At 47.3% G+C, this 27,139-nt stretch overlaps 3 protein-coding genes across 10 annotated transcripts; all 3 read left to right on the top strand.

The window, feature by feature from the left end:
* The first annotated feature begins 14 nt into the window (after positions 1-14).
* PFN4 (profilin family member 4) lies at positions 15-7,374 on the top strand. 4 transcript variants are annotated; one of them, XM_007655854.4, is made up of 5 exons: positions 15-383; positions 3,445-3,570; positions 3,684-3,821; positions 4,685-4,790; positions 7,029-7,374. In XM_007655854.4, the coding sequence occupies exons 1-5, from the start codon at positions 381-383 to the stop codon at positions 7,055-7,057; spliced, it is 402 nt and encodes a 133-aa protein (XP_007654044.1). In that variant the 5' UTR covers positions 15-380; the 3' UTR covers positions 7,058-7,374. The 4 variants fall into 4 exon arrangements, with proteins under 4 accessions (XP_007654044.1, XP_007654043.1, XP_028927572.1 ...); XM_007655853.4 differs by having other exon boundaries at positions 3,442-3,570; XM_029071739.2 differs by lacking the exon at positions 15-383 and adding an exon at positions 700-753 and having other exon boundaries at positions 3,442-3,570.
* Positions 7,123-20,432, top strand: TP53I3 (tumor protein p53 inducible protein 3). Of its 5 annotated transcripts, none has more exons than XM_039913171.1 (7): positions 7,123-7,211; positions 7,544-7,651; positions 14,144-14,286; positions 15,637-15,904; positions 16,796-17,008; positions 17,927-18,123; positions 19,096-19,451. In XM_039913171.1, the coding sequence occupies exons 3-7, from the start codon at positions 14,149-14,151 to the stop codon at positions 19,288-19,290; spliced, it is 1,011 nt and encodes a 336-aa protein (XP_039769105.1). In that variant the 5' UTR covers positions 7,123-7,211; positions 7,544-7,651; positions 14,144-14,148; the 3' UTR covers positions 19,291-19,451. The 5 variants fall into 5 exon arrangements, 4 of the variants coding, with proteins under 4 accessions (XP_039769105.1, XP_007654040.2, XP_028927571.1 ...); XR_003761964.2 differs by lacking the exons at positions 7,123-7,211; positions 7,544-7,651 and adding exons at positions 11,245-11,371; positions 20,374-20,432 and having other exon boundaries at positions 19,096-19,343; XM_007655850.3 differs by lacking the exon at positions 7,544-7,651.
* SF3B6 (splicing factor 3b subunit 6) lies at positions 20,374-26,627 on the top strand. The gene is made up of 4 exons (XM_029071743.1): positions 20,374-20,432; positions 21,874-21,992; positions 24,063-24,201; positions 26,351-26,627. The coding sequence occupies exons 1-4, from the start codon at positions 20,403-20,405 to the stop codon at positions 26,438-26,440; spliced, it is 378 nt and encodes a 125-aa protein (XP_028927576.1). The 5' UTR covers positions 20,374-20,402; the 3' UTR covers positions 26,441-26,627.
* Positions 26,628-27,139: the final 512 nt, after the last annotated feature.

Here is a 27,139-nt window from a genome sequence, read left to right as displayed (position 1 = left end):
GATCCAGTACCAGAACGATTGCAGATGGAGAGCGGGGCGTCCTGGGAGAGAAGCGTCCCTGGTGTCGCCATGGGTCGGAAACGACTCGCCGGCATGCGACGAGACAAGCGCCGGGAAAGCCACACAGACAACCAAGAACCTGCATCTGTCAATCCACAGCTAAATGCTGCCACAGAATTCTGTTCGCGAGGCAATGTGCTGACCGGAGATGCAACGATCGATCAAGAGGTGGAAAAAATCAAACGACGAAGGCCAGCCCGCCCCTTGGGAGTCTGTCAGACAAAGTGTGGCGGCGATGTAGCATTAAGCTCCAGATCAGACGAAAGGTCTATAGAGCCGGACTGTCGCTCGGTCATCTCCCATCACCATCGTCATCAACAATGGTATTTATTATTGTGTGCAGAGCACCGTCCTAAGCGCGCGGGAGAGCCGCAGATGACTGCTTGAGTACGACCTGGGCACTCTGTACGGTCCTGATCAATCCTGGCCAGCTTGGGAGAAGAAGAGGTGGAAGAAGCGAGCCGCTGAGGCCTCCCCCTCCCCACCTGCAGTCCGTCCCTTCCGCAGTCGGGGGCAAAGGGGACCCAGTAGGAAGAGACCCTACGAACTCACCGTCTTGCGTCTCGGTCCGCTCCTCCCTTGCCATCATCCTGCAGCAGCGTGGCCCGGCGGATAGAGCGCGGGCCTGGGAGTCGGCAGGTCATGGGTTCCAATCCCGTCTCTGCCACCTGTCTGCTGGGTCGCCTTGGGCAGGTCACTTGACTTCCCGGTTCCCTCATCTGTAAAATAGGGATTAAGCCCGCGATCCCCATGCAGGACGGGCTGTTCCCAACTTAATTTGCTTGTATCCACCCCAGTGCTTAGCAGAGTGCCTGGCACATAGGAAGCACTTAACAGATGCCATTATTATTATCGTTGAGCGCGGTTACAATGTGCAGGGCCTGCAGAGGTGCTGGGAGAGCCCACCCCCTCACCCTCCCTGGCCCTGCCCAGGCCCGCAGTTAAGCGGGAGGATGGAGCAGAGAGTGGCGTCCCTCGTTGCCATGGCATCGGTGCTCCCGCCCTCCCAGGCACCTCCGGTTGAGCCGCCCGGGTTTTCCGGTGACTGACAGTGCCCGCAGCCAATCAGGAGAGGGGTAAAAAATTGGTCCTCTCCTTTTGTCTCCAAGGCAACGGGGGTTGTTGGGGGAAGCAAACTGGTCACTACTGGTCAGAGCGACCCCCTCAACGGGAAGGGTGGATGGCGGCAAATCAGGTTGGACACAATCCCTGTCCCCATTTTATAGTTGCTCTCTTCTTATTTTATGGTATTCATCCAGCACTTACTCTGTGCCAGGCACTGTAATAATAATAATGACGATTGTATTTGTTAGGCGCTTACTACGTGCCAGGCACTGGACTGAGCCCCGGGGTGGATGCCAGCAAATCAGGTTGGACACTGTCCCTGTACCCATTTTACAGATGCTCCCTTTTTTTTTTTTTTACTACTTTATGGTATTTGTTAAGCACTTATTGTGTGCCAGGCACTGTAATAATAATAATGATGATGGTATTTGTTAAGCACTTACTACGAGTCAGTCACTGTAATAATAATGATGATGATGGTATTTGTTAAGCACTTACTACGCACCAGGCACTGGACTGAGCCCCAGCATGGGTGCCAGCAAATCAGGTTGGACACAATCCCTGTCCCCATTTTACAGATGCTCTCTTTTTATTTTATTTTATGGTATTTGTCTAGCGCTTACTCTGTGCCATGCACTGTAATAATAATAATGACAATGGTATTTGTTAGGCGCTTAGTACATGCCAGGCACTGGACTGAGCCCCAGGGTGGATGCCAGCAAATCAGGTTGGACACAGTCCCTGTACCCATTTTATAGATGCTCTCTTTTTTATTTTATGGTGTTTGTTAAGCACTTATTCTGTGCCAGGCACTGTAATAATAATGATGATGATGGTATTTTTTAAACGCCTACTACGTGTCAGGCGCTGTAATAATAATAATGATGATGGTTTTTGTTAAGCACTTACGACGAGTCAGGCACTGTAATAATAATAATGAAGATGGTATTTGTTAAGCGCTTACTACGCCAGGCACCAGACTGAGCCCCAGGATGGATGCCAGCAAATCAGGTTGGACACAGTCCCTGTCCCCATTTTACAGATGCTCTCTTTTTATTTTATGGTATTTGTTCAGTGCTTATTCTGTGCCAGGCACTGTGATAATCATAATGATGATGGTATTTGTTAAGCACTTACTACGTGCACTGTTCTAAGCGTCCGGGTAGATAACAAGGTCATCAGCATGACCATGATGAGAAGCAGCACGGCTCAGTGGAAAGAGCGTGGGCTTGGGAGTCAGAGGTCACGGGTTCTAATCCCAGCTCCACCGCTAGTCAGCTGTGTGAACTTGGGCAAGTCACTTAATTTCTCTGTGCCTCAGTGGCCTCATCTGTCAAATGGGGATTAAAACTGTGAGCCCCACGTGGGACAACCTGATCATCTTGTATCCGCCAGCACTTAGAACAGTGTTTTGCACATAGTAAGCGCTTAACAATTACCACAATTTATTTTTTTTTAATCTGGTTGTCCCACGTGGGGCTCACAGTCTTCATCCCCATTTTGCAGATGAGGTAACTGAGGCACAGAGAAGTGAGACTGTAAGCCCGTGATTAGACTGTAAGCCCATCAATGGGCAGGGACTGTCTCTATCTGTTCGCCGAGTTGTACATTCCAAGCGCTTAGTACAGTGCTCTGCACATAGTAAGCACTCAATAAATACTACTTGAATGAATGAATTGAATGAAGGGACTTGCCTAAAGTCACACAGCAGATAAGTGACAGAGCTGTAATTAGAACCCACAACCTCTGACTCCCCAAGCCCATACTCTTTCCACTAAGCCACCATGCCTCTAAGCGCTGGGGTAGATACAAACTAATCAAGTTGGGCACAGCCCCTATCCCCTGGCCTACTAGCCTGGAAGGCCCTTGTGGGCAGAGAATGTGTCTGTTTATTGTTCTATCCTCCTCTCCCAAGTGCTCAGTACAGTGCTCTGCACACAGGAGGTGCTCAATAAATACAGTTGACCCACACGGGGCGCCCAGTCTTATTCCCCATTTTACAGATGAGGTTACTTTCCAACCATCATTCATTCATTCATTCAATAGTATTTATTGAGCGCTTACTATGTGCAGAGCACTGTACTAAGCACTTGGAATGTACAAATCGGTTACAGATAGAGACAGTCCCTGCCCTTTGACGGGCTTACGGTCTAATCGGGGGAGACGGACGGACAAGAACAATAGCAATAAATAGAGTCAAGGGGATGAACATCTCATTAAAACAATGGCAAATAAATAGAATCAAGGCGATGTACATTTCATTAACAAAATAAATAGGGTAATGAAAATATATACAGTTGTTATTCTCCTTTTCAGAAGAGAGGGCCGTTGACTCAGATCCAGAACTTGCTGATCGACTCCCTGCTGGGGACCAAGCACGTGGAGAACGCAGCCATCATCAAACTCCAGGACCAGTCCGTGTGGGTAGCATCCCCCGGTTTTAATGTAAGTGGGGGCTAGGGAAAGGAAAGGGGGTCCCTTTAGCTGTCTTTAACCAGCTGACGATCCTTTACAAAAGAGGTCTCACGCCGAGTACGTTGTCTGTCCGATCAACCTAGGTGTCCGCCCAGGATGCTTACATGCTCATTAGTGCCATCGCTTCCAGGTCGGTGCAGGTACGAAGGGAAGGGCTTTACTTCACAGAGAAGGACTATAAATGCGTCCGAGCGGATGAGTATTCCCTGTATGCCAAAAGGGTAAGCCATCGTGATTTGCGGAATCGGAGATTTGGCAGGACAGAGACAGGGAGCTCCACATGAGATCGTATCCAACCCGGTTTGTTGGTAGCCACCCTGATGCTTAGTTCAGTGCCTGACACCTAGTGAGCGCTTAAGAAATTCTTATCCATAAAATTCATATTTCTTATTATATTTCTTATTATTTCTTATTCTAATAATAATATTATTATTATATGTTCTTCACCTTCACCCCCACAGCACTTAACGTGGCTCAGTGGAAAGAGCCTGGGCTTCGGAGTCAAAGGTTATGAGTTCGACTTCCAGCTCTACCACTTGTCATCTGTGTGACTATGGGCAAGTCACTTAACTTCTCTGTGCCTCAGTTACCTCATCTGTAAAATGGGGATTAAAACTGTGGGCCCCACGTGGGATGACCTGATGACCCTGTATCTCCCCCAGCACTTAGAACAGTGCTCTGCACATAGTAAGCGCTTAACAAATACCAACGTTATTATTATTATTATCATTACATAGCTGTACTTTATGTGTTTTAAAGTATTGATTCATCTTAATGTCCGTCTCCCCTTCTAAACTTTAAGCTCATTCATTCACTCGTTCAATCATATGTATTGAGCGCTCACTGTGTGCAAAGCACCGTACTGAGCACTTAGCACTGTTGCGGGCAGGGAACGTGTCTGCCAACTCTGTCGTGTGCCCCGCACACAGTCGGGGCCCGGTAAATCCCACGGGTAGATTGATTTACTATTGTTAGAGTGCACCGGAGACGTGTAGCATTTGTATTCCAAAATCCTCGTGCGTTTCTGGTTCCGTATTTAACGCACGGAAAAAGTTAACTCACATCAGTTCCGTTTCGTATTTAGGATGACGAAGGTGTGGTGGTCGCAAAAACGGACAGGTACCTTGTGGTGGGTACTTACAATCAGTTCATGTATCCCAGCGTCTGTGTGGAAGCCGTGGAGAAATTGGGTAAGATGATCCTTTTGCAAGTCTTCACCAAACTCTCCTATCCCTTAAGCTTTCCCTTTCTATTTCTCTTCGCCTCACTCTCTCAATCAATCAATGGGATTTACTGAGCGCTTCCTATGGGCAGAGCTCTGTACTAAGCGCTAATAGAGACAATTCCCTCCCTACTGTGACTGAGATAGTGTTGTCTCCCTTTTCTTGTAAAAACGAACAAGCCTGCTACCACCTTATCTCCCTTTCATTTCAGAGCTCTGAGAAGCGAAAAAAAATCGACTATGGGGGTACAGTAGATTAGACCTCAGTGACAAAACAAAACTGGGTTTACGATTATTCTTGACTTAAAAACTCTTTTTATGCATCATTTACATATTTATGTATTAATGCTTTCTGCTCAGGCTCTGTTGCCTTTTCTAATGGATAGCCCAGCCATAAACTATTAGAGCCCCATAACCGGGCGATAAGTTGCTTTAAACATGTCTGAACTCTCTATAAACACATATATTGTTGTCTTTGGTGGTGAAATTCATATGTGTGGGTCTGAAAAAGACAATTAAGGACTCAGTCTTGATCTTATTCTATTCTATTGATTTTATTAATAATTGTATTTATAATTCTATTTCTTTATATTGATCCTATTGATGCCTGTCTGCTTATTTTGTTTGGTTTTGTTGTCTGTCTCCCCCCTTCTAGACTGTGAGCCCATTGTTGGGTAAGGATTGTCTCTATTTCTTACCAAATTGTACTTTCCAAGCGCTTAGTACAGTGCTCTGCACACAGTAAGTGCTCAAAAAATACGATCAAATGAATGAATGAATCCCACCATTGCACATATAAAGATTGCCTTGAGTTGTGCTGTCATGACTGCTATGTACAGCAACTGTGGAGTATAATTCGTGGCTCAGTGGAAAGGGCCCGGGCTTGGGAGTCAGAGGTCAGGGGTTCAAATCCCGGCTCTGCCACTTGTCAGCTGTGTGACTGTGGGCAAGTCACTTCACTTCTCTGGGCCTCAGTTACCTCATCTGTAAAATGGGGATGAAGACTGTGAGCCCCATGTGGGACAACCTGATCACCTTGTATCCCCCAGCGCTTAGAAAAGTGCTCTGCACATAGTAAGTGCTTAACAAATACCAACATCATTATTATTATTAATAATTGTGTCACAGAGGCGTTTCGCCTTTTTCACAAAGAGGCCTATTGATAATACACGTGGGCCCAAAAGGTGACCGATTTATCCGACGCACTCCTCTTTTCCTTACGTCTCTTAGCCAAGACCCAGCTCAGGGCCAGTCCACTTTTCAGGAGTTTTTTAAGTTGATAAATTTATCAAACCAACCTTGGGTGAATTGATAAATTGTATCCAAATGGAGCTCCCTGGGCATATGGGGAAGCAGTGAGGTCTAGGGGAAAGAGCATGTGCCTGGGCGACAGAGGACCTGGGTTCTTATTCTGGCTCCGCCACATACCTGCTGCGTGACCTTGGGCAAGACACTTCACTTCTCTCTCTCTCAGCTTCCTCATTTGCAAAATGGGGTTTCAAACCCAGTTTTCCAGTCTTGCTTAGACCTTATTATCTTTTATCTAACCCAGTGCTTAGTAGATAGAGTAGTGATAAGAAGGTCATCATCATCATTACAGTGCTTGGCAGAGAGTAAGTGCTTAACCAATACCACAATTATTATTCTTCTAAATCTGGTTATCATTCTTCAGATTAAAAGATTGTAGGTTCTTTTCTGTTTCTTCTAACATCTTGATGATTCGAGAAAAACAACTAAGTCAGTCACTTGTATTTATTGAGCGCTAACTACATGCAGAGCACTGTACTAAGCATTTGGGAGAGTACAGTATAACAATAAAACAGACACATTCCCTGCCCACAGTGAGTTTACAATCTAGAAGGGGAGACAGACATTAATATAAGTAAATAAAATTACCGATATGTACATAAGTACTGTGGGGCTGCTGGGGGAGGGATGAATAAAGGGAGCAAGCCAGGGCAATGTAGAAGGGAGTGGGAGAAGAGGAAAAAAGGGGTTAGTCAGGGAAGGCCTCTTGGAGGAGATATGCCTTCAATAAGGCTTTGAAGTTAGGGAGAGTGATTGTGTAACACTGTTTAACAAATTCAAAACTATTCCATAAATTAAATTGTAGTTTTTTAGTATCTAGCCATTGCTGGCTGAGAAATCGAATCTATGTTGTCAAGATTGTGAATACCCATAAAAGGTCTTTTTGTTTTCCTTCTAGCTGACTATTTTAAGAAAAAGAAAAATTAAGTAGGCAAAGGACTTCACAATTCGTCGATCCCCTGAGGACTGCTGTTTTATAAGAAAACAATGGCTATTTAGAAATTTCCAAAATTGAGTCAACTTGAGATCCGTGAAGAAAGAATTTGGATGAACAGTAGAAGAGCTTGAAAGGAAGGATGAGGTAAAATTCTCCAACTGGAAATTTCCCATCTCATAAAGGCCACTTCTTGAGAGCATAAATCACATGGTTTCTGTCAGTGAGAGTGAGGCAGTCGCTTACATTTTTAAGGGCCTGAGAAATATTTGAATGATTCTTAAACTCTGCCAGGTGGGCTGTCTGTGAATGCTATTGTTTGTCATCATTCAAAAATTCATAGTTTAAAATGCTTCTCTTATTAGTACAGTCTCACAGGATGCTTGGGAGTTCGTAAAGACAGGCCCGTTTGTCCCCTAAACTTAGGGAATCTCCAGGCTGATTTCCCCAAGTGAAATCTCCGTTTTTTTCTACCCCAGGCTAGGGCTGCACCTTTTCTGCCGGCCTTCCATTCTGTCATCGTGGTCGTCCTCCTCTTCCTCTGCCGCTTCTACCTGCAGGCCCTGTGGCAACCTGGCTGAGGACGGGTGGGTTTCCTTGGGGCCATGGCTTCTGCTCACTGGAATTACTGCTGGCTCTGGGTAAATGGGGCTGCTTTGAGCTGGGTTTCCCCAGATCAACCAGGCTTGCGTGTCTGAGGCCATGTCAGCGTCACCCCCGCCGTCCCCCAGCAGCCGGGGCAGGGGCGGGCACTGCTGGAGGTGGGGAAACACCCTGGAGTAGAGGAGAGAGCCCGAGCCTGGGAGCCAGAAGGTCATGGGTTCTAATCCCGGCTCCACCCCTCGCCTGCTGTTTGTCTTTGGGCAAATTACCTCACTTCTCTGGGCCTGTTACCTCGTCTGCAAAATGGGGAGCGAGACTTTGAGCCCCATGTGGGACAGGGACTGTGTCCAACCCGATTTGCTTGTACCCACCCCAGCGTTTAGTACAGTGCCCTGCACGTAGTAAGTGCTTAACAAATACCACAATTATTAGTAGCAGTAGTATTATTGAGAGGAGTGGGGGTCTGCAAGATCCCGGCAACCCAGGAAGGAGACGGAGGCCTTTCCCCCCCATTCCCAATTTACCTCAAATTTTCAGCCCCTTCCCCAGCCGCCTCAGCTGGGGCGGCAGCGGCTGGGAGGCGGTGCCTGTCCTCGGATTGGGTCTCCACCTCTCTGGCCTTGGCCCTGCTTCTTCACCCCCAGAGGCCCCTAAGCCTGCAGGTCCCCCACCACTCCGCCCCCTCCTCACCTTTACCCTGAGACAGCACCAAAAGAGGAAGAAGGCAACGGGATAGCGGACTCCGGTGAACAAACTCACGCGACGTAGCCTGATGGGGTGGTCATTAAGGCTTAATTAGTCATGTGGGGCAGCCAGGCTCCTGAGGTCAGCCCGCCACAGGCACAGCTGCCATCTTGGAAGTGTGAAGTCACTTTCTGTGGGGCAACACTTAAAACGTTCCCTCAGGAGACGCGAGACGTGCTGTGGACAACTTTGCCTGGATCCATGGTTCTGGAGTTGGACTACGCGGGCCCAGAGCTTCCACCTGCCTCTCTGTCTTCCCTCTTCCTTCACCCCAGTCTTCCCTCCTCCCCTCTGCGGCATGCAGCTGTTGCACACATCTCCCTCCCTAAGTGTCCGCCAGTCAACTGAGACGCACGTGAAATGTCTCTCTAGGATCTGAAAGCAATGTCCTGAATTTGGGACATTTTTCACTTCAGCCCTGCTCAAGCCCTTGCCAAGCAACAAACTGGATTATCATCAGCCCAGGCCAAAGTGGGCATGGTCTGGGCACACGGCATTGTAAATTTCAGGTTTGTCTACAATCGCCCCCAACAGTGTTCTTCACACCTGTCGTTACAGGGCTACTCTTTCAGGCTCAAAAGAGCTCTGATGGACTGAAAGAAGGTGCTTTCAGCAAGAAACCTTGGATTGCAAACTCCCTGAGATCAGAAACTCTGTCTCGTACTTTTATTGGCACAGACTTCAGATTACAGCCGATGCCCAGAACACTGCTCTGCATGTAAAAGTTGCTCAGCATGCAGAAGGCAATCAGTAAATGCTGCTGCTGGAAGCAGCATGGCTTAGTGGAATGAGCACGGGCTTGGGAGACAGAGGTCATGCATTCTAATCCCGGCGCTGTCGTTTGGCAGTTGTGTAACTTTGGGCTTCTCTGCCTCAGTTACCTCATCTGTAAAATTGGGATTCAGACTGTGAGCCCCACATGGACAACCTGATCACCTTGTATCTATCCCAGCACTTAGAACAGTGCTTGGCACATAGTAAACGCTTAACAAATATCATCATCATTCATTCCATAATATTTATTGAGCGCTTACTGTGTGCAGAGCACGGTACTAAGCGCTCGGAAAGTACAATTCAGGAACAGAGACAAACCCTACCCAACAACGGGCTCATGGTCTAGAAAGGGGAGACAGACAACAAAACAAGTAGACATTATCATTATTATTATTGTTACGGAACTTGAGCCGATCAAATTGGAATTTCACGTATGGCCCTCCAGGAAGAGTTTGCCACGGTGTTAGTGACTGTGAAGACAGGAGTATTTGAAGGGTTGTACTTTTTCATAATTGGCAAAAACAAATATGCTTTCAAAGTAGTAGTAGTAATTGTTCTTATTAAAATACAACTTCAAGGAATATACAAAAAGGAATGTACTAAAACTCACGGGGCTGAATATCCCTTGAGCTGAAAAGAGTTTTCCTTCAGAACGTTAACAATCACCAGGCTGCCAAATTTCATCCTTCCCCAACAAGGAGCTGACACATATTCCTTCATTACTGCATGTGCAGTAGCAATTCTTCTACTAAGAAACCTCTAATGGCAAAGGTGAGTCCCAGCAACAGAATGAATTTGCAAAAGAAGTTACATAATAGATCATATTTTGGCAAAATGCAACTTCCAAATGCAGTATTTACCCCAGGGAGAGGTTCCTTATGGGCAAATTCAAGTGGAACAATAAGGTGGAAAGGACAAAATCAAATCATGGCTAGAAGAACATTCTGGGAGCAATAGTCAGGGTGAGGATAGGGCGGGGGTCATGGAGAGGGATGAACAGCGACAAGAAACAGCTGCTAGGGGAGACATCTACATCCGGGCATGGGTTCTAATTCCGGCTCCGCCCCTTGTCTGCTGTGTGACTTTGGACAAGCCACTTAACTTCTCTGTGCCTCAGTCACCTCATCTGTAAAATTGGGGATTAAGATTGTGAGCCCCACATGGGACAACCTGATTACCTTGTATCTATACCAGAGCTTAGAACAGTGCTTGGCACATAGTAAGCGTTTAACAAATACCATCATCATCATTATTATTATTATCCCTGCCCCACTGCTAGATACTTACTTTTGAGGAATAAGTTGAAAGCATTGTGGCGTAGTAGATAGAGCCCGGGCCTGGAAGTCAGAAGGGCATGGATTCTAATCCCGGCACTGCCACTCCTCTGATGTGTGGTCTTGGGCAAGTCACTTCACTTCTCTGGGCCTCAATTCTCTCATCTGTAAAATTTGCTTATATCCACCCCAGCACTTAATACAGTGCCTGGCACATAGTAAGCACTTAACAAATGTCATTATTAGTAGGAGTAGTATTCCAAAGAAATTCTGGCCTTTTTTCCTTTTTACCTTCCTCAGTGCTACTAAAGGGATCCAGGACTACCCTCACCCTCCTCTTCTAAATTGTATAATCCTTTGGATTGTGAGGCCTTTGTGGAACAAGGATTGTGTCTGGACAATTTCTTTTGTCTAATCTGCCCAGGGCTTCTGCCCTCCATTCGCATCCTACAAAGCCATCATTTATAATAATAATAATAATAATGGTATTTATTAAGCACTTACTGTGTGCCAGGCACTGGCATCTAAACGCCGGGGTGGATACAAGCAAATTGAGTGGGATGCAATCCAACTCTATTAATGTCTAGTTGTGGGCAGGGAGTGTGTCTGCCGACTCTGTTCTAGTGTGCTGTCCCAAGCGCTTAGTACAGTACCCTGCACCCAGTAAGCGCTCATTAAATAGGATGGGTGGCTCCCGGGCCCAGGGTCACAGCCACGCTCCCCGGGAATGCGGCCTGGAATTGGCAAGCTTTTTCTTTAAGGAAGGAAGGCAGGGGAGGGGGCGTGTCCAGCTCTGCGGGCCTCGTCTCCTTGGTGTTGCCGGACTGCAGTGCTCCTCCTCCCTCAGTGCTCCTCCTCCAGTGCTCCAGGCTGGGGGATTCATTGGTTGGTTCCTGGCGAGCAGGAAAGGAGGTAAGGGAGGGAGGAACGCTTCAGGCCCAGAAAAGGGGATAGGGAGTCGGGGGAGAAGAAGTGGCTTGTTCCAGGCTTCCAGAGCCCACCAGCCCTGCACCCAGCTTTCCCCAAGCGCCCTCTAGTCTCCCCAGGCCTCCTCAGCCCCCTCCCAGCTTTCCCCAGACTTCCCTCTAGCCCCCTCTCATATTTCCCCAAGCTTTTCCCAGCTTTCCCCAGCCTCCCCTGGAGCCCCCTCCCCTGTTTCTCCAGGCTTCTCCCAGCCTTCCCCCAGACTCCCCCATAGCTCTCCCCCCACCCCGTTTCCCTAGACCCCCCTCAACCCCTCTCCCAGGTTTCCCCAGGCTCCTCCCAGCCTTTTCCCAGCTTTCCCCAGACTCCTCTGGAGCCCCCTCTCATGTTTCCCCAGGCTTCTCCCAGCTTTCTCCAGATTCCTCCCAGCCTTTTCCCAGCTTTCTCCAGACTCCCCAGAGCCCCCTCTCATGTTTCCCAAGCTTCTCCTAGCCTTTTCCCAGTCTCTTCCCAGGTTTCCACAGATTCCCCCCTACCCCCTCCCATGTTTCCCCAGGCTTCTCCCAGTCTTTTCCCAGGTTTCCCCAGCCCCGTCCCATGTGTCTCCCCTGCCATGTTTCCCCAGGCTGTCCCCAAGTCACCCCCTCCAGGCCCCTCAGGGTGCCCCCAGATTTCCCCCACCTCCCCCCTTGTCCCCTTCCAGGCTTACCCCAAGATCTGTCCCCAGGGTCCCCATGCACAGGGTGTCATTCCTGGGAGCGGCAGGTGGGCTTCACCAGGGACTCAACCTTCCCCAGGGGGCTTTTGTCCCTGGGACACCCAGGGAATCTCCAAGTTCCATTTCAGCCCGAGACCCTGGGATCAAGGATGGTTTCCCTCCGGTCTTCCCCAACTTCCCACCCCAGCAGGTTTTTCATTGCGAAACCAAGGCCACAAGACCCTTCTGATGTCAGGCTGGCCTATGTGGCTTTTTGCCGTGGGGATTTAAATCTGTCCTGTTAAGAGAGAGGAAGGAGAGACAAGAAAGCCAAAGAGAAAACAGTGCCAGGCACCACAAACATTAGACATCAGGTACACACTATGCGAGTACACCGTGGCCGGATCTGTGGGTCTCACTTTTAAACCAAATACGCAATCCTTAAGTGAATTTCACTGCAGCTTACTGGAAAGATCCTGGGCCTGGGAGTCTGGAGACCTGGGTTCTATTCCCGGCTCCACCTCTTGCCTGCTGTGTCACCTCGGGCAAGTCACAACTTCTCTGTGCCTCAGTTTTCTCATCTGAAAAATGAGGGTTCAATATCTCTTAGCTCTCCCCTTTAGACTGTAAGCCCTGTATCCTCTGATTATCCTTTACCTCAGTACCTTGCTTGACATTTAAGAAGTGCAATAATGATGATCATATAGAATTTTATGCAGTAATAAACAAATAGTAATGCAATAGTATCGTGATTATTGTTTATGGTGTTTTCTAATACAGAGGACAACTCTGTATGACACACAAAAAAGTATATATGGCAGAAAAAAGTGTACCTACCCCAGAGCTCATAATGGTTTTCTCAAAACAGTTGCAGCCAGAAAACTACTGTTTGTCCATTACTTGTGAGTATTGGTTCTGGATAAGGGGAGCTCATTATCCATGTCTACTGCGCTCAGAGCAATGATAATAAAGTAATAATAATAATTGTGGTGGTTGTTAAGCGCTTTCTATGTGCCAAGCACTGTTCAAAACACTGGGGTAGATACAAGGTAATCAGGTTGTCCCACATGGGGCTCAAAGTCTTAATTCCCATTTTATAGGTAACTGAGGCCCAGAGAAGAGAAATGACTTGCCCAAGGTCACAGAGCAGATGAGTGGCAAAGGCGAAATCAGAACCCAGGTCCTTCTGACTCTCAGGCCCGTGCTCTATCCATTAGGCTATGCTGTGGCTTACTGTGTACCGAGTACTCTACTAGGTGCTTGGGAGAATACAATCCAGTATAGCCTGTAGACATATGATCTTCGCCCACAAGGAGCTCGCAGTCTGGAGGAGAGCTCTTAGACAGAGCTCAAGCTTTATTAAACATTAGAGAATCTCACCCAAAACAGGGAAATGTTCTTATGAAAGTTTGCCCTTATTGTTCATACTGTATTCGCATTTATTTCCTATAGGTCTGTCTTCTCAGTGTCACTTTGAGGAAGGAGCCCGACACTGGGAGTCAGGAGACCTGGATCCGAATCCAAGCTTTACTTGCCCTGCTTTGTGGCCTAGGGCAAATCACTTAACCTTTCTGAGCCTCAGTTTCTCCCTCTGTAAAATGGGGATTAGATAGCCATTCTCCCTCCAACTAAGAGTGGAAGCCCCATGTGGAACAGGGATTGTGTCCAACCTAATTATCATTATCTACCCCAGGGATTTAGTGCAGTGCTTGGCACATAGTAAGTGCTTAACAAATACCTCAGTTATCATTCTTATTGTTAGATAACTCCTCTCCCATCTTCTTAGGTTGTGAACCCTTAGTGGAAACAGTGATGATGATCATGTGTCTACCCTGAGCTTAGTTCAATGCCTGGCCCGTTGTAAGTGCTCAATAAATGCTACAATAAATGGGTTCCATGTGGCTCAGACAGACAAAAAGGGAAACTTTGGGAGCCATGCCAAAGGAATTGGGTGGCAGTTAAGAAGGAAAGGATTTCTAGATTTATAGCATGTTCTACTTGGTGAGAATAGTGAAAAAAAAAAAGTTTGTAAGCTTTCCCTTTGTATTTTTTTTTTTTTTTAGAAACGATGCTAGCTGTGCACTTTGACCAACCAGGAGGACCTGAAAATCTTTATTTGAAAACAGTGGCCAAACCATCTCCAGGAGAAGGTGAAATCCTCGTGAAGGTTCACGCCAGTGCTCTGAACAGGGCAGACTTACTTCAGGTATAATCTTCTTCAGTCATCTGTGGGTGACATGCGCCTCAATCAATCGATGGTATCGATTGGGTGTTTTCGGGGTGCGGAGCATTTGGAAGAGAGTCGGCAGACACATTCCCTGCCGTCGAGGAGCTTACAGTCTAGACGGGAGGACAGATTTTAATATAAATAAATACATTAGGGATATGTACCTAAGTGCAGAAGGGTTGAGGGTGAGGTGAATAGCAAGTGCTTCTGGGGTACAGATCCAATTGCACCGGTGACACAGAAGGGAGAGGGAGTAGGGGAAATGAAGGCTTAGTTGGGGAGGGCCTCTTGGAAGAGATGGAATTTTAGTAATAATAATAATTATGGTATTTGTTAAGCGCTTACTATGTGCCAAGCACTGTTCTAAGCCCTGGGGTAGATACAAGGTAATCAGGTTGTCCCACGTGGGGCTCATGAGAAGCAGCGTGGCTCAGTGGAAAGGGCATGGGCTTTGGAGTCATAGGCTTTGGGATGGGAAGCAACATGGCCTAGTGGTAAAAGCACAAGCTTGGGAGTCAGAGGACCAGGGTTCTAATCCTGACTCTGCCACTTGCTTGCTGCATGAACTTAGGCTACTCATTTAGTTTCTCTGTCTCTCAGTTTCCTCAGCTGTCAGAAGGGGATGAAATACCTGTTCTCCCTGCTACTCAGTCTGTGAGCCCCAGGTGAGATGGGGACTGTGTCTGACATAATTAACTTGTACCTACCCAGCGCTTAGAACAGTGTTTGGCACACAGTAAGCGTGTAACGAATACCAGAAAGAAGGATGGCTCTGCCAACGGACCCATCGCAGAAGATCTGTAAAATGGGGATTAATACCGTGAGCCCATGGGGGATGGAGACTGTGTCCAGCTATTCATAATAATAATAATAATGTTGGTATTTGTTAAGCGCTTACTATGTGCAGAGCACTGTTCTAAGCACTGGGGTAGATGTAGGGTAGTCAGGTTGTCTCACACGAGGCTCACAATGAATCCCCATTTTACAGATGAGGTAACTGAGGCACCGAGAAGTTAAGTGACTTGCCCACAGTCACAGCTGACAAGTGGCAAAGCTGGGATTCAAACCCATGACCTCTGACTCCAAAGCCCGGGCTCTTTCCACTAAGCCACGCTGCTTCTCTGGCTTAGTACAGTGCCTGGTACATAGTGAGTGCTTAACAAGTACCATTTAAAAAAAAAAGGATTGGAATTGACGCTGAACACTAAGTCAGCCACCCAGCGGCCGGCGATCATCCCCAGATCCTCCCTGGTTTGGTAAAAAGAGGGAGGAGGGAGAAATGGGGAAAACCCGACCGGATCCACCGACCGACTCCATCGTTTCTTGCAGAGAAAGGGCCTGTATCCTCCACCCGAAGGAGCAAGTGAAATTTTGGGACTGGAAGCTTCCGGCCTCGTGGCCGAAGCGGGGCCCGGCTGCCGGGGGCGATGGAAGCGAGGCGATCGGGTCATGGCCCTCCTGGCCGGGGGCGGCCAGGCCGAGTATGTCCCGGTCCCGGAAGGACTGCTCATGCCCGTCCCCGGCGGCCTGTCGTTCCCCGAGGCGGCGGCCATCCCGGAGGCCTGGATCACGGCCTTCCAACTGCTGCATCTCTTAGGTGAGCCGGCGGGAGCGGGGGACCGGGAGGGGACTACTCTCCATCAGCCGAAGATCCCCAACCACCACCCCCCAGGCATCCGCCACCGACACTCGAAGCGTTAGTTAAATGACTCATTTCAGCATTCTGCCTCTACTTGCCTCGTTCGCCCAAGGAATAATTGCGGTTTGGTTAGACCTGTGGGAGTTCCTGGTAGACATGAAGATAGATGCCGCTGTGTGGACGCACCCCCTGTCCACAAGGAGCTTATGGTCTAGCTTACGGTGGCATGGCCCCGTGGTCCTGCCGGAGGCGAGGGTTTGATCGACGTTTTCCGGCCGGGGTAGGGAGGTGAGGTAGCTGGGTTGGCCGTGACCCGGATTAACGATCGTGGGCAAGGGGACGGTGACTCGTTTGTGGCTGCTGAAGGCAAAGCTGCGTGGTCCAGCGGAGAGAGCCAGGGCCTGGGAGTCATAGGACCTGAGTTCTAATGCCGGCTCCGCCTTGCGGCTGCAAGTCACTTCACTTCTCCGTGCCTCGGTTTTCTCATCCTCAAAATGGGGAATCAACGTTTCTCCTCCAACTGAGCCCTCCTGTCTTCTTCTCCCACTCCCTTCTGCATCGCCCTGATCTGCTCCCTTTATTCGTCCCCTCTCCCAACTCCACAACTCTTTTATACGTATCTGTCGTTTCTTGACTTATATTCATGTCTGTCTCCCCCTCTAGACCTCAAGTTCGTCGTGGGCAGGGAGTGTGTTTGCACACAGTAAGTGGTCAATAAATACGATTGAATGAATACCCATTCTCCCTCCGACTTGAGCTGTGAACCCCGTGTGGGACCGGGTTACGCTTGGTACAGTGCTTGGCACGTAGTAGGCGCTTAACAGATACCACGATTCCGATCACGACTAGGCGGAGTGAAGGTCGGAGAGACGGTGCTCATCCACGCAGGAAGCAGCGGAGTCGGCACCGCTGCCGTCCAACTGAGCCGCCTGGCCGGAGCGATCCCCCTGGTCACGTGTGGGTCGCTTGAGAAAGTCCAGTTTGCCAAGAAGCTTGGAGCGGCTGCCGGCTTTAATTACAAGGAGGAGGACTTCGCCCGAGGGGTCCTGAACTTCACCAAAGGTAAGAAAGTTTGAGGGCTGGGAGCGGGTCAGCTGACTCTTGTTGTGATCTCCCAAGCGCTCAGTAATCATCATAATAATAATGATGGTATCTGTTAAGCGCTTACTATGTGCCAAGCACTGTCCTAAGTGCGGGGATAGATACAAGGTTATCTGTATCCGTAGATTAGCAGTACTGTACCGGGCACAGGGTAAGTGCTCAATAAGGAGCGGGAAGCAGCGTGGCCTAGTGGAAAGAGGCCGGGTCTGGGAGTCAGAGGACCTCGGTTCGAATCCCCGGTCCGCCACTTGTCTGCTGTGCGACCTGGAGCAAGTCACTTCGCTCCTCTGTGCTTCAGTTACCTCAGTTGTAAAATGGGGATTAAGAGTGTGAGGCCCAGAAGGGACACAGACTGTATTCATTCATTCATTCAATAGTATTTATTGAGCGCTTACTATGTGCAGAGCACTGTACTAAGCTCTTGGAATGTACAAATCAGTAACAGATAGAGACAGTCCCTGCCCCTTGACGGGCTTACAGTCTAATCAGGGACTGTATCCAACCTGTTCATCTTGTACCTACCCCAGCATTTAGTACAGTGCATGGCACGTAGCCAGTGCTTAACTAATACCATAAAAAAAAATAAAGAAGTCCAAACAATACAAATCCTGCTTTATAGACCTACCCTGTGAGCCCCAGGTTGGACAGGGACTAACTAACATTGTCTGACCTGATGATCCGGAACTTACCCAAGCACTTAGTAAGCACTAGACAAATGACACTGATATCATTATTGTTATTATTATTATTATTATTATCACCCTCCCATCAGTTAATTGCTTAGTACCTCTGCTGCCATTCCTGATGTACTTTTTAAATCACTCTTTGCCACTTAATTTTCTGAGCCTTCAATAATTCTGACTGTGTTTCACGGTGAAGGGGCTGGGGTCAATGTTATCCTGGATTGCGTCGGCGGATCCTACTGGGAAAAGAACCTCAGCTGTCTGGCGACTGACGGTCGGTGGATCCTGTACGGGCTGCTGGGCGGAGGAGAAGTCCAGGGGCAGCTGCTTTCCAAACTACTCCATAAACGGGGAAGCCTCATCACCAGTGTGCTCAGACCCCGGGATAAGAAGGTGAGTCTCGGTGGAAACGAAATCGGGGTTCTGGTTTCCTCCCAGAACCTACTTAGCTTAATCACTTTTGTTCATTTTGGCAGCACAGATGAAGCAGAGTCTATACTGTAATTTTGTAATAACGATGGTATTCGTTAAGCTCTTACTATGTGTCAAGCACCGTTCTAAGCGCTGGGGTGGATACAAGCTAATCAGGTTGGACACGGTCCTTGCCATTCATTCGTTCATTCGGTCGTATTTATTGAGCGCTTACTGTGTGCCGAGCACTGTACTAAGCTCTTGGGAGAGTGCAGTACAACAATAAATGGACACATTCCCTGCCCAAAACGAAGTTTCGGTGTTGATGCGGGGTGACAGATATCAGTACAATTAAATAAATTACAGATACATAAATGCCATGGGGCTCGGGCTCACAGTCTTAATCCCCATTTTACAGATGAGGTAACTGAGGCACGGAGAAGTGAAGTGATTTGCCCAAGGCCACACGGCAGACAAGTGGCAAATCTGGGATTAGAACCTACGAAATGGCCTTCTGACTCCTAGCTGTGCTCTATCCACTACTCCACCCTGCTTCCCATTTTAATTGAATTTTTTGCCCAGTTCTTCAAAGAATGTGGGAGTTAGGGGCCCTGGGTTCTAGTCCCTGTGCCACCATGTGTGACCTTGGGCTTCACTTAACTTCCCCATGCCTAGGCTTCCTCATCTGTAAAATGGGCATTCAGTAACTGTTCTTCCGCCCTATTGGACTGTGAGCCCCATTCGGGACAGGGATCGTGTCTGACCTGATCATCTTGTATCTACCCCAGCGTTAAGTACAGTGCCTGGCATATAGTAAAGACTTAACTGATGCTGTTATTATTACTGTCACCATCATCATTATTATCATTATTTTGATTATTACTGCCTCGAGTTCTTAAGGAAGGCTTTTGATGAGGGTGAAATGTAACGGACCTTCTATCTCCCGGTTTTCAGTATAAAGAGGAATTAGTGAGAGCTTTCACGGAGCGCATCCTGCCGCATTTCTCCCCACCTGGAGAAAGCCCCCGCCACCTGGCACCGGTCATCGATAGAGTTTTCCCACTGGACAAGATCGGGGAAGCTCACAGACACATGGAGGGCAACGGGAACATCGGCAAAATCGTCTTGGAAATGCCTCTACCACCTTGAGGAGGGGAAAAGGTGCCAGGCCAGGCAGGAAGACCAAGAAGCTCAAATCTGGGGTAATTGATCTCAAGAAAACTACTTCATTTGGGGAGGGGAAATAGCTTTGTTTTATAAGCTCTGAAAAATAAAAGCCACTATAAGCTCCTTGAGGGCAGGGAAAAGTGTCCACTTTCTGTTATCGTTTTTGTTATTATTATATTTGTTAAGCACTTACTATGTGCCCCGCACTATATGAAGCACTGGGGTAGATACAAGCTAGTCAGGTTGGACACAGTCCTTGACCTGCACTGGACTCATGGTCTCCATCCCCATTTTCCAGATGAGGCAGCTCATCTATTGAGGAAACTGAGGTATTGACGCCTGACGACTATTTGTTTTGTTTTGCTGTCTGTCTCCCCCTTTTAGACTGTGAGCCCATTGTTGGGCAGGGATTATCTTTATCTGCTGCCCAATTGTACATTCCAAGTGCTTAGTACAGTGCTGTGCACACAGTAAGCACTCAATAAATACGATGGAATGAATGAATGAAATGAATAGATGGATGGGTCGGTGGATGGATGGATGGATGAATAAATGGATGGGTGAATAAATAAATGTATGGATGAATAAATAAGTGGATGGATGATTGAATAAATGGATGGATGGATGGATGAATAAATGGATGGATGGATAAATGAATGAATAAATGGATGGATGAATAATAAATGGATGGATGGATAAATGAATAAATAAATAAATGGATGGATGAATGAATAGATGGATGGATGAATGAATAAATGAACGGATGGATGAATAAATAACTGGATGGATGAATGAATAAGTAAACGGACGGAGGAATGAATGAATGAATGGGCGGGCTCCCCACAGGTCGAAGGAGGGCGAGGCCTGGCGGTGACGTCAGCCTCGCGTCATGTGACCGGGGCCGCCGGCCGCTGACGTCACTTCCGGAGCGACCGGCCACCCCCCCCGGGGACCGGAAGTGGCCGCCCTGCGAGGCCAGAGCCGCGGAAGTGTGGCGGTTGAGCTCGCCTCCCTCTATTCTCATCCTCATTATTATTATTATTATTTTCTTTTCTCTGCCGGCAGCCGGAGGAGCGACCTAAAAAGCGGCCAAGATGGCGATGCAAGCGGCCAAGAGAGCCAACGTGAGTAGCGGGCCCCGCCGCCTCGGAGGCAGCAGCTTAGGACGGGGCCTGGCACCTAATCATCAGCAGTATCAATAACGGTGCCATTTATTAAGCGCTTACTACGTGCAGAGCACTGTTCTAAGCGCTGGGGGAGATACAGGGTCATCAGCCTGGCTCAGTGGAAAGAGGCCGGGCTTGGGAGTCCGAGGTCCTGGGTTCGAATCCCGGCGCCGCCACTTGGCAGCTGGGCGACCGTGGGCAAGTCACTTCTCTGGGCCTCAGTGACCTCATCTGTAAAATGGGAATTACCTGTGAGCCTCACGTGGGACAACCTGATGACCCGGGATCTCCCCCAGTGCTTAGAACAGTGCTCGGCACAGAGTAAGCGCTTCACAAATACCAACATTATTATTAGGGGGAGGCAGCATGGTTCAGTGGAAAGAGCCCAGGCTTGGGAGTCAGAGGTCATGGGTTCGAATCCCGGCTCTGCCACTTGTCAGCTGGGTGACTGTGGGCCAGTCACTTCACTTCTCTGTACCTCAGTTACTTCATCTGTAAAATGGGGATTAACTGTGAGTCTCACGTGGGACAACCTGATTATCGTGTATCTCCCCCAGCGCTTAGAACAGTGCTCTGCATATAGTAAGCGCTTCACGAATACCAACATTATCATTATTATCAGGTTGTCCCACGTGAGGCGCACAGGTAATCCCCATTTTACAGATGAGGTCACTGAGGCACAGAAAAGTTAAGTGACTTGCCCACAGTCACACAGCTGACAAGTGGCTGAGTCAATGGGCCAAGCGCTCTTCTAAGCGCTGGGGTTGAGGCAAGGTTCAACTTGAATACTATTGAATTCAAGAGTAATAATTGAATAAATACTATTCATTAGTATTTATTGAGCGCTTACTACGTGCAGAGCACTGGACTAAGCGCTTGGAATGAACAATTTGGCAACAGATAGAGACCATCTCTGCCCAGTGACAGGCTCACGGTCTAATCGGGGGAGACGGATGGATAAAAACAAGACAACACAATCACGGTAAAATCGGGTTAGACACAGTCGCTGTCCCACATAGGGCACCCGGTCTTAATCCCCATTTTCCAGATGAGGTAATTGAGGCACAGAGAAGTGAAGTCACTTGCCCAAGGTCACACAGCAGGGAAGTGGCAGAGGAGGGTAAGAAGCCAGGTCCTTCTGACACCCAGGCCCAGGTTCTCTCTACTAGGCCACTTCTCAACTGCCTGAAACAGGGCTACAGCCGGTCATGTTTAGAAGACCCTACTACGGGCACTAAAATACTATGATTTTCACTTTTCTGAAGCTCTGGGCAAGTCAGTGTTTTGTTTTTTTTTTCTTTTGCTGTTGTGGTTCTTGGTGTTTTTTTAAAGTCACAGGAAACCTAAATCTGTTCAGTTTACTTTTATAATACTGAACATATATTTCATTTCATTGCAGATTCGATTGCCTCCTGAAGTTAACCGGATTTTATACATCAGAAACCTGCCGTACAAAATCACAGCTGAAGAAATGTATGATATTTTTGGCAAGTACGGACCTATTCGACAAATCAGAGTGTGAGTCTTATGGGTTTTGTTTTTTTTTTGGTTATTGTGGTTGTTGCAGATTTTGGAAAATGTTCTCAGGTTAAATGATGAAAGATACCCTAGAGCCTAAGTAATGCCTGTTAGAAATACAGAAGATGATAGTTCATAGAAAAGGAAGAGTGAAATTAATCTTTTCTACAGTGGAGAAAGGGATTCCCGACTGGTCGGTCGTATAACTGGTTTAGAAAGGTTGTGTAGTTACGAGAAGGCGTACCTGCCGACTTTAACAGGGAACTGTGAAAGAAGGTTTTGGTTTTATACTTGTGCAGCCTTTGTAGGGTGGCAGAGGGCAGGAAAAATAACTAGAAGAGGTTTGAATTAGTAGGTGATGTCTCGGTCTATAATGTCTGACGCATATGCGGTTACAAAAAGAGGGGCTTTTCTCTCAAAGTCATATTGAAGTTAGTGGTTATTGCAAGTAGTCTTGGAAAAGCAGATTGCCCGGTGCTACCTCCAAACACTTGGGCCAGAAAGATTTCTTACTTAATGGGTTTTCTTTTTTGAACTTTTTTGGACTCTTACAAAAACGCGTTGCAGGAAAAAAAGTTGATTCGGCTTTCCTCTTCACAGGCTGTTGTATGTGGCAGGTTACCAGAGCATAAGATCTCTTTATTTTGATTTATTAATCTGTGCACAGATATTAAAATAGATGCGGGTCAGGATGATACCCTTATATACTCTCAAGAAAAGGAGCTCTAGAATTAGGGTAGCCTTTGGGAAATGAGATTTTCAGGGGACTTCTGTTGTGACTATGGAATGTGTAGAGACTGTTCTTCTTGATTGATAGGTACTAGAGCATAGGCCCGCGAGTCAGAAGGATCTGGGTTCTAATCCCGGCCCCGCCACTTGACTGCCGTGTGATCTTGGGCAAGTCAATTCACTTCTCTGGGCCTTGGTTACCTCACTTGTGAAATGGGGATTAAAACTGTGAGCCCCATGTGGGACATGGACTGTGCCCAAGCTGATTGATTAACTTTCCTCTACCCCAGCACTCGGTACAGTGCCTGGCACATAGCAGGTGCTTAATAAGTGTTATTAAAAAAAAAAAGATCAAGGGAACCCAGGAGTTTAAAGGAAAGCTAACCAGAGGACTTGACTTGGGAAAATGCAGGAAAGCCTCAGTTGACAGTAAATTTTGAGAGACTTAACTTAGGCCGCATTATTACCGTGTGGTGCTGATGGAAACTGTTCTACAAAGCTTTTCAAAGCCTCGTCTTGGTGAATCAGAAAAATGGTATAATAGTACTCGTCTAATAGAGTAATCAAAATGTCTTCGTTGAGCTGGGAAAGCACCAAACTCGTTTAAGTCGTCCCGAACAATTTTAGAAAAATGTGTCCCCGTATCAGGGTGGTGGCAGTTCACCTGGCCTGCCTTCCTTACACTATTCTCCAGTGGCTCATGCTCATTTTAAATGCCCCAGGTTTTTGCCCAGGCTTGTTCATATTTTGTATCTGTGCAGTTTGAGTGCCTCAGTGTTCTGGAACTGGTATGGGTTATGCCCAGGTGATAGGAAACTTTAAGCCATTATCATCATTGCATTTATTGATCCGGTATTGTATTCAGAGCAAGGTATTGGGAATTTGGGAAACATACAATAGAAGGCAAAGACAGGATCCCATCCCTATCTCTCCCTCATTAAGATGAAAGGAAAAAGTGGGTCAGGTTTGGGGTGGTGGCCTCTTTTTAGCAGAAGCGGTGAGCCACTCCTTTCGGCGGTACACTAACACCCTTGAGCCCAGTACCCTAACACCCTTGAGCCCAGTACTGTGCTCTAGACTGTGAGCTCCTTGAGGGCAGGGAACGTGTCTACCAACCCAGCGCTATTGGACGCTCAGGAAGTCCCCAGTAAATACCATCGACTGATTGTGGTAGCCTGAGAAATTACAATTCAGTGTGAAAATAGCTTCATCCATAGTGCTTGAGAACAGAGAAGATAAAAGAACCCGGTTTCTGCAGTTAGTACTAAATGTATAAAAGAGGAAATCACTGGTTCGTGGATTGGTAGATTTGGACTAAACAAACCTGGTTCTACCATGCAGTGGGAACACACCCGAGACTAGAGGAACAGCCTACGTGGTCTATGAAGACATCTTCGATGCCAAAAACGCTTGTGATCACCTCTCAGGATTTAACGTGTGCAATAGATACCTCGTAGTCTTGTACTATAACGCTAACCGGGTAAGTATTCACCGGTGTGCTTTTGCACAGCTGGTTTCTTTCAGAGTAGAGCTACTGCCTGCACAGAGGAGCCCTGTAGGCCGGGGATTTGAATACAGCTCCCCTGAATTCCCATGGTACTTCCAAAGATATGATCTGAGTGATTCTGACCTATTTGACACTTCCGAGTGGAATTGAAGTTCTAATGTAGCGGGCCTCTTGAAAAAAGCAGAAGGGCCAAAAACCAAATCTATACAGGTGCCTATAATGTGTGATGCGTCAGGAAGAATACTTGAACGTCGACTTTAGACATGCCTGTGGCCCAGGGAGCCGTGTAGTGTAAGAAGTGGGAAAAGACAAGGGCAGAACCTCCAAGGGGAAGAAGAAAGGCTCGAAAACGCACATCGACGAGAGTAAGCATAGCAACATGGGAAGCAGAATGGCCTAGTGGAAAGAGCCTGTGCCTGGAAGTCAGAGGTTTTGAGTATTCCAGCTTGGCCACTTGTCTGTTCTCTGACCTTGGACAAGTCACTTCACTTCTCGGGGCCTTAGTTAAACTCATCAGGGAGATGGGGAATAAATCCCATTCCCTTTGATTTAGTGCGCACCATGTGAGACAGGGCTGTGTCCAACCTGATTATTTTGTATCTACCCCAATGTTTAGTACAGTCCCAGGCATATAACAAGTGCTTAACAAGTACTTTTTAAAAAAATTATAGAAGGGTTTCCTTCGCTCCTTAGGACAGTACTCTGGGCTCCCGGGCGTATTTACTATGTGCTAGCCTAGCGTCCCTGTGACATGGGGACTCAGGGCCGTGTAGATCCCAACAAGGTTCATTTGGGGGGGGAGCTTTCATCAGTCCTGGAAACCCACTATTTAATTTCACTTTTAGAAGACCACAGTGCAAAGATCTCATCATCAGTGAGATTTATTGAGCATTGACTGTGTGGAGACCCTCCCCCCTCCCCCAGCCCCATAGCACTTATGTACATATCCGTAATTTATTTAAACTAATACCAGTCTCCACCTCTAGACTGTAAACTCCTTGTGGGCAGGGAATGTGTCTGTTATATTGTGCGTGCTGTGCTTTGTACAGTTCAGCAAGCGCTCAGGAAATGCAGTTGATCGCAGAGTACTGTACCTATGCGTCTGGGAGAGTACAGTACCACAGAGTAGGTAGACACCTTCCCTGCCCACTACAAGCTTACAGATCTCCCTCCTAGAGCAGCCCCTTCTTTGTCATTATGAAATATGAGATCACTTCACTTTCAAGAAATTTTAATGTATTTTATGATGCTAGCGGTGTCTCCCATTGTAAACGATAGCCTCCATCCAGTCTGGGTTTAGAAAGGCAGGTCCGACTTAAGTATTGATTAATTGTCTGACCTTTTTCTCTGGGGCTACTGATAATTCAGTTTTGACTTCCTGGAAGTGTTCCTCAGAGAAAATTTGAACTAGAAATATAATCCTAATTGAGGGGCGTTGCAGGCTGTCCTTCCAAATCAGTTTTATTGTGTTCTTCCAAGTGCTTATACTGCATACTGCATCCAGTAAGCACTCAATAAACATGATTGATTTTTTTTTTATGGTACTTAAGCGCTTATTGTGTGCCAGGCACCGTCCTAAGCGCTAAGGTAGATACAAGCTAATCAGGTTGGACACAGTCTCTGTTCCACATGGGGCTCTCGGTCTTAATCCTCATTTCCCAGATGAGGCAGCTGAGGCCCAGAGAAGTGAACTGACTTGCCCAAGGTCACACAGCAGACAAGTAGCACAGCTCAGATTAGAGCCCAGGTCTTTCTGACTCCCAGGCCCATGCTTTACCCACTAGACCTCACTTCTCCATCCTCCTTCCCAAATATTGAAAAGAGGAGCAGTAATAATCAGCGGCCCCAGGATTCTAATATGAGTTCAACTGGAGCCACGCTGAGCCCCAGGTTACCACTTCCTATGCTTTTCATGGCCCAGTTTCACTCTCCCCCATTTTCTCCTCTGTTTCGTTGTGCATCCTAAGACCTTCAGCACTCCAGGCTTCTGCCCGAGGATCCTCCTTTGAGGTTAGGGTAGGGGTGGCAAGTGGAGAAATGGATGGCCTGGAAGAGGTCATGTTCTTGCTTGAATTCCCATTCGTACCTCGGTTAACTTTGTGGCTTCCATTGTATTTGGCAGGCATTCCAGAAGATGGACACAAAAAAGAAGGAGGAACAGCTGAAACTCCTCAAGGAGAAATATGGCATCAACACAGACCCACCAAAATAACCCTTCTAATTCCCCTTCAACCCTAATGAACTCTCCCCTCGGACATAACTCATGAAGAGATTTTTGTATTTGAGCTGAGTGGTCACTTTTTTTTTCCCACCCTAGCTTAACTTTCTTTGGAATTTAATCGTTATACTTTGTAATGTGGTTAATTTACTCAGATCAATAAATTTAGATTTTATGTTAATTTTCGCCTCACTAAAATGTCAGTTCTCTTATGGAAATAGCTCTCCAAAAATCCCCCACCTCATTTGCCTAAAGGTTTGATTTGATTTTATAAATGTGGTTAAGTTCGTGATGCTTTAGCGATTTCTGCAGCCTTTTTTAAGCTGTTTAAGTCTTTCCCTCCTGGCCCCTATAAGGGATATTCTTGCTTTGGTAGGAGCATTTGAAAGAGCCTCAGTTCTCAGCAGAGAAAGTTATTAGTAATTGCTCTTATTTTGTTTAATCTTATCCCTCCTTGAAACTGAAAATATTTTATGACCTTGCTTGCAGAATCATTGCTTAAGTAGAGGTCCTAATACAGAGTTGAGAACTGAGTGAAACTGCTCCGAAGCGTGAAGTTTTAGAAGATTTTCTCCAGTCCAGGCCAAATATCCAAGTAAGGTAAATGGCTGAAAATTAGAAAATGATCAGTGATTACAGCGGGTGAGGTAAAAAAGGAATACATTTCCATAACCATAGTTATCATTTTACTGC

This window comes from Ornithorhynchus anatinus, chromosome 9, assembly GCF_004115215.2.
Source record: "Ornithorhynchus anatinus isolate Pmale09 chromosome 9, mOrnAna1.pri.v4, whole genome shotgun sequence".
Lineage (NCBI taxonomy): Eukaryota > Metazoa > Chordata > Mammalia > Monotremata > Ornithorhynchidae > Ornithorhynchus > Ornithorhynchus anatinus.
This window is presented reverse-complemented; position numbering and strand designations above follow the sequence as displayed.